Consider the following 11,266-nt stretch of genomic DNA (forward strand, 5'->3'; position numbering starts at 1 on the left):
TTTTTGTAAAAAATATATATATATAGACACACACACACACACACAACCTTCCATTCCAACAATTGAAATATTTAGTTATTTCTATGTACAAAACATCTCAGACAAAAACATTTTTTACAAACATGACTTTAGTTAAGTGCACATAAAAGGTAGACATATGCACAATTTCTAAATATAGACAAAAAGACTACATCTTTCCAACCTGCAGTCTCCTTCATCTTCATAAGCACAAATGCACCAATCTGACTTGGAGAATATAGCTTCCCATGTGCTTCTACCCAGGCATCACCATTAGAAGCACGCACAATCTTAAAGGGGACATTTTTGCTAAAGAAAAGAAAAAAATAGGCAAGTCATTGAAAGCAATCCACTTTAGTCTACCCTCTGCTCTAAATTGTCTAATTTATTTTATATAGAAAAAAACACAACTTTTCATGCACAGGGAATAAAAGAATAGTTTTATTTTAAACCAAATATCTACAGGAAATGGTAATTAACCCTTTGCTTTGAAAGCACCAATGATTTGCCCTAGAAATGTGCTTTCTGTACAGAAGGATTGCCAAAGTTTGGGTCAGGATCTGTGCAAGGTCGGTTGTACCTTTTAATTTACAGTGGTCAAGGGTAGAGTTCCAGACACAGACGATATGGGTAGGACTGCCTACCCATAGAACCTGGCTTAACCATTAGGATAATCTTCCAAGGACGAGAGAAGGGGTATAAAAAGGAGGGAAGGAAGGATCATTGCCAAATTGTAATCATGGTGGCAAACAGTTGAAAAAGTAAGAAAAAAGCATGAGCAGGCAACTAAGGAATGCAGTTCCCAAACAATCCCGCAATGTATAAAACAGATAAAATGGGAAAAGACCTGTTATAACCAAGGAGTGTAGATGATCGTTGGATTAACAGGAAATTATTATTATTATTATTATAAGAAGAGTAGGGGAGGAGTTAGATTTGTAGGTGACCCTAAAGGAGCGCTTGGACAGGTAAGAGAACCATGAGAGAGCAGAGTCTTGTAGGCCAAGTGAGTAGAGTTTTTTGAGGAGGAGCAGGTGTCAAAAGCAGCAGAAAGGTCTAATAGCAAGAGTAAGGAATAGTGGCCATTGTGTTTAGGAAATGTGTAAGTCTAGGATGTGAATTCTTTGTAAAGAAAAGGACTCCAGAGTGTTCCATGAAAAGAGTGCCAGAAAAACCACACAAAAAAAAGGGGACACTACAGTAGACATAGGAGTCAGTAGGGTAGGGTGCATTGTACACTTGCTCAGGCCCTCACAAGGCAAAGGAGTAGTAGGAACTATTCCCAGGTAATCATGCAAGTCACAAAAGAGGGATAGGACTTGGAGAGTCAAGCACCACAAGCAGAGCAAACAACCTCAATGGAAAGAACTCCACTGCAGGAGTGAGAAAATTATATACCAATTCGCAAGACATGATTTCTACCACATTAGAAATCAGATTCCAGGTACAGGGACCTAATGAATGGAGATCCTCCTCTCCATGCCAAGATCTCCTGCATTGTGTCAGGCGCACAACTCTAGTACCAGAAGCATCAGTAAGAACAGTGTCAAGGGTGAAAAATACACATACCCTTGAAGAGTAAATCAACTGTTCCTTAACCACTTCAAGACCAGGTGTTTAGACCCCCTTCCTGGCCAGGCCATTTTTCAGTGTTCAGCGCTGCGATACTTTGACTGACGTTTATTCCGTCACGCAACGCTGTACTGAAATGAATTTTATACCATTTTTTGGGGACAGATAGGGCTTTATTTTGGTGGTATTTAATCACCACTGGGGTTTTTATTTTTTATTATAATTAGGAAAAATGACAGAAAATTTTGAAAAAAAGAAGCATACATAGTATGCAGAGAACACAACTAAATCACAATAAGGTAAAAAGCACCTTAACTTTCTCAGGAGGAAACCATATTTCCACAGACTCCGTACTCACAGAGGAATGTTTTACATACAAAAAGGTTATATGAGAGGGTATTTACAGCTGTAATTGCTTTAACCACTTCCTGCCAGCATAAAAAAAACGGCCGTCCAGGAGCTCTAGATCTGAGCGGGCATCTTTAAACGTCCGCTCAGCCACGCCACCCTCGCGCGCCGCTGGGAAATGCCCGGTTTTTAAAAACAGGCAGCGATGCCTGTTAACATACAAGCGATCATCGCTTGTATGAGGTCCCAGTACGTGCGCCCCTCCCACGCTGGCCCCGGGCTCCGCTGTGCCCAGTGCGAGCCCGGGACCAGCATAGTGCCACTCTGACAGGGGTATCAGAGGTAGATCGGTACACGAACTCCCTCGGGCCCATCTCCGCTGTCAGAATGCGGAAGTGATGTATATTACATCACTTCCGCATTCTTGTGTCACTCTCCAGCTTCAGATGCTGGAGAGAAGCTGATGAAGCAGATCTCTGCTTCATCAGCTTCTTCAGGGGGGTCCTAGGTGACATTAGGGGTCTTGATGTCTCCATAAAGAGGACCCGTCACTTCTTTTGCCATCACATAAGGGGGTTTATTAGCCCCCTATGGGATAGCAATAAAGTTAAGTGAAAAAAAAAAAAAATATAGGAAAAAAAAATTAAAGTTTCCCCCCAAAAAATGTAAAGTTTCACATTAAAAAACCCCCCCCCCCCATACATACACGCATGCAAACAGGCGTTGGGTGCGCATACGTTCGAAAACGACGATTGCGCCCATTACACTGCACATGTTGCATATCATCGCGAACGTCGTAATGAGAGCAATAATTGTAGGGCCATCAATCACTGATAACACTAAACTGATGAGCGGTAAAAGCTTTTAAAGAGTCGCCTATGGTCAATTTTGGGTATTGTTTTTTTGCGATTTCGCTGGTGCGCACAATTTTAAAGCTTGACATGTTCGGTGTCCATTTACCCATCTTTTATATTTTACCAAAAATATAGGTAATAATCAGTGTTTCCTAATATAATGAAAAAATAACTTTCCAATAATTTTTCCTTAATATAGTAAAAAAATAAAAACCCCAGTGGTGATTAAATACCACCAAAAGGAAGCTCTACCTGTCCCCAAAAAAAGGGTATAAAATTTATTTCAGTACAGCGTTGCATGACGGAATAAATGTCAAAGTACCACAGCGCTGAATACTGAAAAATGGCCTGGCCAGGAAGGGGGTCTAAACACCTGGTCTTGAAGTGGTTAAAAGACCCTATGCCTGGAACAGCAGGATGAACCTCCAACTGCAGTGTAGAATGTATTGTATCAGATCATCAAGAATTCTTTGTAAATCTGATTCATATGTGACTTGGTGAAATACAAGCCCTTCAGGAGAAGTCGACAGCTCAATCTAATCTAAATCAGAAACCGATATAGAAGCCTCCAGCACACTTAGAGGTGGAGGTCCAGTAGGGTCAGAATTGGATTCGGTCATGGATGTCCCCAAAAAGCACTCCGAACATCTTAGCAGATTGCTGCAAACAGATCTAAAGATTCTCGATGGGGTTAAGGGTCTGGACTCCGATGGCCAATCCATGTGTGAAAATGTCTCTGAAGGTTCTCATTCATCCAGGTCTTGGTACATCTGTAAAAATTAGTCAAAGCGATTGGACTTGCTGTATTTTTATTGAAGATGTTTCACTGGACATCTGGCTTGCTTTCTCAATTCAGAAGGAATCTCTGGGAATAAATATGGTGAATTTCGCTCCAACCCACATAATCTGTTAGTCACAACCCCCTGTTGATCGCATTTGCATAATTGGAGTCTAGGAGATGTTATTAACCTGAGAGGTGTTAAAACAGCATTGTATGTGGCAGACAATAGGTCTCACCCCCCACCTCTATTCAAGCTTGGCTTCTCCATTTTTACATAAATGGCATCTTTCACACAAGTCCTCCTCCCAGTCTATGATGCGTACTTGACAGTCTTCAAAAGTAGTGACCTTTTTCATTTAGATGTAGGTATACTGCCGAATCCTGATCAGAGGGTTTTGCTGCTGTTTTGTTTCACCAACATACAATTCTGAGCACTCCTCACTGCACTGGACTGCATACACAATGTTGTTCATCTTGTGTTTTGGCGTTGGGTCATCTCATATGTAGCTGGGGTATCTGAGAAACTCAGAAGGGTTAAAAAAAAAGGGTTAAAAAAAAAAAAAAAAAACACATCCCTGCCTGCTCTTACCTTATGAGTTTATGTCAAATCTTCATAAGACATATGTATATAGTTTAATTTCTTGTTTTAAATATTTCACCCGAGGTGGGGGTAGCTGTAATGCTCTGGACTACAAATCCCAGAGACGTAAAGCTTATCTCAAGGATGAGCCGAGCTGTAAAGCTTGGCAAATCTTTAATTTCTATTTGTTGACTGTTCTTGCAGTAAAGTTCAAGGAAACTGACCCAGTAGCTTTTAAAAGTACTTTACTTGGCGAAAATGCTGCGTGTACAAACTTGGTTACAGGAAAAAACAAATACATAAACAAGACAGGCTGCTACAAACATTCACATTCACTACACTTTCTTCTAGTACATGTATGATTTCTAGGAGGGGGAAAACACTGACAATGTACTTAGCTCAGGCTGCAGGCTCCACAAATTCCGTGATGAACAGGACTTCATGGCCTACAAATGGCTTCTCGTTGCAGTCTCTGCTAAATCCTTTGTACAGTATGTCCTGATCTTGGAGCAAGCCCTCTCGTCTTGTCAAGCCCCCTCGTACTGTCCCCCTCCTGTGAAGCCCTCGTCTTGTGAAGTGCAGTGCTCCCTTTCAGCTACTGGCTTTTTATGGAGAGAAACTGGACTCACACTTTGGAAGCGCCGCCCCTTTCACCTTTAGGAAAATGCAATACAATGCATTTCACTTTGCCACCTCTAGGTGGCAGCGTTGTACCATAAATTGCCATCAGTAGTCCAGATTTGATTTGAGTCTTGGCCAGGCTAGGTGTGACTGTTTTCGTATCACAATGGGATGGTGATCGTATCAATACAGGACAAGCTACACCATTGTGAAAAACCAATTTGGTTTGTTTAGGTGGCACCTTCCATTGTATGAACCCAGCTTTCTATAAACAAAACCTCCGTCTCTATTGCAAATCTATGTGTGTCTGAAAAAGTCCACTAAGATATAAATCGCAACACAGTAGCTAGTAGGGAAATAAAGTCTTTGTTGTGCTCCTCACTGTGGAGGGGAGTTGCGGACCAATGAATTGTAAATAGGGTTATTGTTCGGCCCAGGCATGTCCGGATAATTGCATAGAGTATGGCTGGTCATCAGTCTTTTCAGAGCCGCGACACTTGGATTTAACAATAGGTAGACTGGCCAATCAGAGAAAGGGGTGGGGAGTTGTAAAGAGGGTTTTGGAAACCCTAATCAACCAATTAGGCAACCAATTCAAAGGCTTGCAATGCATCCCTATGGACACAGGGGGTATATTAATGATTGAGGAAATAAGTTAGTCTCTTTCACCAGGATGGGGTCCTCATGTGACGATTAATGGGTAACTATACATGTACCCTTTTCCCCACCTAAATATATGTCTACCGTTTGTCTGTTATATATCAATGTCTTTGTATTTTCCATGTTTAAATCTTTTCTTTGTATGATGTAAATTAAATAGATTGTTGGTTTGCTGTATTTAAGTCTTGATACTATATACACCAATAAATTTATGTTATTGTGTTGAGCTCAAAAATCTCATGATTGAATCCTCAGAACCATATACTTGTAAGTTTGAACACTTATATAGCGGTTCATAACTTAAAATAGTAATTTGGGTAACACTGCTTTAAACCCAGTAACACACTGAGACAACGACTGTTTCACCCAAAAGACCCAATGCCAAAACACAAGATGAACAACATTGTGTATGCAGTCCAGTGCAGTTAGGAGTGTTTAGAACTGTATATCGGTGCAACAAAACAGCAGCTACACCAGCGTATGGCACAGCATAGAAGAGCAAAACCCTCTTATCAGGATTCGGCAACACACCTACATCTAAAAATGTTTTGTTATAGCTTACCGATAACAGGATTTCTATGAATCTTCCAGGACAGCAACCTGAGAGATGATTGGCTCCTCCTTCTACAGGAAACACAAGAAAGCAGTTAAATAGCCTCCCACCCATCGTCCCTCAGTTGAGATAAAAGTATACTACCTCCACCAGTGCTCGAGGGCAAAAAATTACACACCTAATAAGATGCATAACCAAAAACCAGGGTGGGAAGTAGGCTTGCTGTCCTGGAAGATTCATAGAAATCCCGTTATCGGTAAGCTAGAACAAAAAATGTCTCCAATCATCTTCCAGGCCAGCAACCTGAGGGGATAATCAAGCACACACCCAGCAGGCCTACCTCATTAGGGCGGGACCACTGCTTGAAGCACTTTTTTCGGCCAAAAGTGAGGTTCTGTTGCGACAACACCTCCACACGATGTTTCACGAAGGTATTCTGTCGCGACCAGGCAGCTGCATTGCAAATTTGGTCCACCGATGCCCCAGCTTTCTCTGCCCAAGATGTCGCTAGAGATCTAGTAGAATGCGCCTTAACTGAGGGAGGAACTTCCTCGCCCTCTGAACGATAAACATATGCCATCACCTCCTTAATCCATCTGGCCAAGGAGGCCTTAGAAGCTTGTAGACCCTTCCTGGGACCAGCAAATAAGACAAAAAGATGGCTGAACCTTCTGAAAGACCTAGACTGCTCCAAATATTTAAATCAAACACCTCCTGACATCTAAAGTATTGAAAACTTGCTCTTTAGGATTTTTAGGGGCATCACAAAAAGGGAGTATAATCTCCTGAGACCTATGGTATTGGGAAGACACCTTTGGTAAATATAGAGGATCTGGTTTTAGAACTACCATTTCTGGTAGTATAAGCAAATAAGTTATTTGATGGAAATAGTCTGGAGGTCACCAATCTTTCTAGCTGACGTAACAGCCAAAAGAAAAGCCATCTTCAGAGATAACCACTTCATGGAGACTTCCTCCATCGGCTCAAAAGTGGCCTTAGACAGGCCACCTAATACTAAGGAAAAATCCCACGGAGGGAATGACATCCTTCAATGGACAAGAAAGTTCTGCAGAAATCAGAAACAGTTTCACCAACGGATCCTGTAATAATTTTAAATCTAAAAATACTGAAAGGGCGGATAGTTGGACTTTGTGTACTGACAGCCAATTTTTTATCTAGGCCTTCCTGTAAAAAATCCAATACAAAGGAAAAAGAACCGAGAAAAAAAAAAAAAAAAAAAAAAAAAACAACCTCTCCAGACTTTACTGTATATTTTCCTGGTAACCAACTTTCTACTAGAAAGAAGGGTTTCAACCACCTTTTCCGAACAGCCCTTAAATTTGCAAGAGCCACCTCTCAAGAACCAGGCCGTCAAATGAAAGAAGTCCAGGTTCGGATGGAGGACCGGCCCTTGACCCAACAGATCCCTCCGCAGAGGCAGACCCCAAGGAGGGAGGATGGATCGCATCTGAAGCTCCGAGAACCACGGTCTCTTAGGCCACCAAGGTGCTACTAGAATTAGGGTACACATTGACCTGTTCAGTTTTTGTAGAACACGAGGCAGCAGGAACAGAGGAAAGCATATCCCAGACTGAAATTCCAGTTCTGAGCCAGCGCATCCACCCCCCTGGAACTCATCTCTCTGCACAGGGAAAAAAACATCGGCACCTTCTTGTTGTGGCTGCTTGCGAATAATCCACTTCCGGCTGTCACCACAAGTTGACTATTTGCGCAAACACATCGCACTCGTTCTGATGAATGGGTCTGCGGCCTAGGAAAGCCGCAGTCTCGTTGCACACTCCCCTTATGTAGACTGCCGAAACTGAACAAAATTCGGGACTCTGCCCACAGAAAAATCTCCTCTGCTGTCTGCAGTAGCGCTGGGGGACTTGGCCCCCCCTTGGTGGTTGAGATAAGCTACTGTGGTAGAATTGTTGGAAAACACCTGAATCTCCTTCATAGCTAGGCTTTCCAGAAACGCCTTCAAGGCCTCTTTCACAGCTGACAGTTCTCTGAAATTTGAAGAGGCGTTTACCAGGTCTCGAGGCCAGGGTCCGAGCCTGGCGACCCAACATATGTGCTCCCCAGCCCCAAGAACTGTCATCCGTGGTGACATGAATGGGATCTGTCTGACCCTATAACCTGCCCTCCAAGAACCTGTCTCTCGACATCCACCAGCTGAGAGACTGCCGGACGTCCAATGGAAGATGAAACCTCTGCTCTAAAGCGTCCCTTCTCCTGTCTCATTGTGACAAAAGGAACATCTGAAGACGTCTGGAATGGAACTGTGCCCAATGCAGAGCCTGGAATCAAAGAGGTCATGACCCCCAAAAGTCTGATGTCCCTTAAGGTCAAATCCACGCTGAAAAGGGCGGCTTGAGTCAACTGCAGAAGCCTCAAGACTTTCTCCTCAGTCAGAAACAAATTTTCCTGCCACCGAGTCCACCCTGTAGCCTAGACCGACTGGGCTGTGGTGAGAAACTACTTCTCCAGGATTTACAATCCAACCCAAAAAAATCCAGGACCTCTGTCACCTTCCATAGGCTGGCTAGGACTTTGCCCTCTGAATGGCCATAGATGAGGATGTCGTCCAGATAGGGGATTAGACAAATGCCTTGGAGGCGTAAAAATGACATTGGTTCCGCCAAGACTGTCGTAAAAATTCCGGGTGCCGCTGAAAGGCCGAGGAAGTGCCTGAAACTGCCAGTGAGCGATTCCCAGCTTCCTTTTTAGTGCGCAGCACAGGAATTTTTGATGCTCCAGACAGATGGGTATGTGTAAGTCCAGGGTGATCATGAATATTGATTTTTGGAGAATTCTCAGAACCGAATAAATACTCTCCATTCTGAAATGTTTGAAAATTAGGAACTGATTCAATTTCTTCAAATTCAAGATCATCCTGAACTTGCCTGACTGTTTTGGTACCAAGAAAACATGGGAATAAAATCCTAGAAAAGACTGTCCCTCTGGAACCGGAATAATTACATTCTGTGAGGCTTGGTGCTGTACACACTATCAATGCCTGAGCCCTCACACATTCCCTCGGCAAAGTGGTCACATAAAATGTCTGGGCAGGCTGAGCTAGAAATTCCAAGTGATAACCTTCCTTCAGGCCATTAATAACAAATTGACTGTTCGAAATTCCCTCCCAGCGAGAAGCAAAAAGGGAAAGTCTCCCCCCCACTTTTGCGATGGCATCACTTGGATTCCTGGTTAGTGGCCTCAGCCCCGCTTTTGAAACTGAGGTTTATTGGTCTGCTTCTTCTGCTCCTGAGAGGGACCAAAAAACAGTCTATTACGGAGTCTTTTTTCTCAGGGAATTTTTTCCCCTTTTCAGAGGATCTGGTTAAAGCCTCATCAAAGGCCAGAACCAAACAACAAACCTCCTTCAAAAGCGGGAGAGAACAGAGCCTAGACTTTGGAGGTAATGTCCCCCTCCCAAGATTTTAGCCAGATAGCTCATCTGGCGGAATTTATCAAAGCCCCAGACCTCGCTGCAGCCCTAACAATCTCCGCCGAGGCATCTGCCAAATAGGCCACAGCCTTCCCAAAGACTGATAAGGATTCCAGGACCTGTTCAGCTGGAGCTCCCTGGGAAACATGCAAGGAGACATGTTCTAACCACAGGTCCATATTACATGCCACACAAGTGGCAGCCACTGCTGGTGCCATGGAGGCAGCACTGGCATCCCAGGCCCTCCGGACTAAAGCTTCCGCCTGATCCTTAATATTTCCTGCATCCTCAAAAGATAGATCAGCTTTTTTGGAGACTTGTGCGAAAGCCGCATCAAGCCTAGGACACTTGAAATATTTCTCCTCCTCCTCTTTAGTGAAGGGGTATCTCCTTTTCCAGGATCTGAAACCCCAGAATTTTCTTTCCGTCTTCTTCCACTCACCCTCCACTAAATTTTTAAAGGGATTGGTGAACCGAAAAACACCTACCCTGTGTCTCTACCAGCCCTCTATAAAGGCGATCTGAACTGACACAGCTTTAGGTGGGTCTGGGATCTGCTCCAAAGCATATATAGCTTGCAACAAAAAAAATAATCTATATCTTCTAAGGGAAACAGATGACTCGAGGATCGGGAAATCCCCCAAGGTCCTCACCTTCCTCCAAGGAACTATCTGAATCGGAAGCTGAAGCAGAGTTTCCTTTCTACCTGTTTATCCCCCTCCCTAGGCAAAAAAAAAAAACAGATTTAGACTACAACCCTGAAGGACCAGGCATCTCCATAACTCCAGGGGGAGCAGAGGCAGCAGGTACCATTCCAGAAATGACATATTTAAACGACTGCATAGTTGCCAGCATTTCATTTTTCATTGAATCAAAGAAACCTTTCATTAAAAAAGGTAGAAGATTCAGCAGCTAAAAATTTCTGCATGCAGGAATCACAAAAGGGCTGCGCATAACCAGGAGGGAGCTTAATATTACAGTTACCGCAGCACTTTCTTCTGTTTGGCAGCTGGGGCAACAGGCGGAACAGAACTCAAGGGTGTCACTTTCTCAGGAGAAGGATCCTAGGCAATACAAAAGATTTGTTAAAAATGCCTAACACAAACCACCCTCAGCTCTCCAGCTACATACTGCACCAGACAGGGAAATTCAGTCACTGACCCCACCCTTGGACCTGGATGCAGCAGCCGACTTGTCCTCTTCCTCCATTAGAGCAGCGGTAGCTTTCCTCTCCTTCTCTTTCTGTCCCGAGATGGCCGTTAAGCTGGAAGCGGCATTCCGGCGTGTAATTGCAGAGAGGCGCGCAGCGGAAGTGAGGACAGCCGGAAGTGACGTCACCGCTGAGTCTCGGAACGCTCCTTTTTGCGTTCCACGCTTGGATCCCGCCCGCCGCGAACAGACACCTCTGGGCCTCCGGAGCAACAGAGACAGTGCAAACACTGCCGGGAGCTTCAGGATCCTTCCTCCTTGGGGACAAAATGGAGGAACAGAAGCCTGGTAACCACGACCACAAGGCCGACCGGTCAGGAAGGAAAGAAACGTGACAAAGGTTCCTGGACTGTAGGAAACAATAAAACGGAGGGACGAGGAGGTCGGAGGGTATTTAACTGCTTTCTTAATTGTGTTTCCTGTAGGAGGAGCCAATCCTCTCAGATTGCTGGCCTGGAAGATTGGAGAAAAAGGTCACTCCTTTGAAGACAGTCAAGTACACATCCTAGACAGCGAGGACTGGTTTAAAAGAGGTGTAAAAGAGGCCATTTATGTAAAAATGGAGAAGTCAAGCTTGAATAGAGGTGGGGGGGGGGGGGGAGATCTTTTTTTTGCC

At 43.9% G+C, this 11,266-nt stretch overlaps 1 protein-coding gene across 1 annotated transcript in view; it reads right to left on the reverse strand.

Moving 5' to 3' along the window:
- Nucleotides 1–11,266, reverse strand: part of HSPA9 (heat shock protein family A (Hsp70) member 9) — a gene marked incomplete at its 3' end in the record, with an annotated part of 84,013 nt that overhangs the window by 19,072 nt on the left and 53,675 nt on the right. Inside the window, exon 5 of the mRNA XM_018574419.1 lies at nt 203–327. Coding sequence (XP_018429921.1) covers nt 203–327 — 125 coding nt within the window. The remainder of the gene's footprint in view (nt 1–202; nt 328–11,266) is intronic.

This window comes from Nanorana parkeri, unplaced genomic scaffold (assembly GCF_000935625.1).
Source record: "Nanorana parkeri isolate BGI_ZX_2015 unplaced genomic scaffold, ASM93562v1 scaffold2952, whole genome shotgun sequence".
Taxonomy (NCBI): Eukaryota; Metazoa; Chordata; class Amphibia; order Anura; family Dicroglossidae; genus Nanorana; species Nanorana parkeri.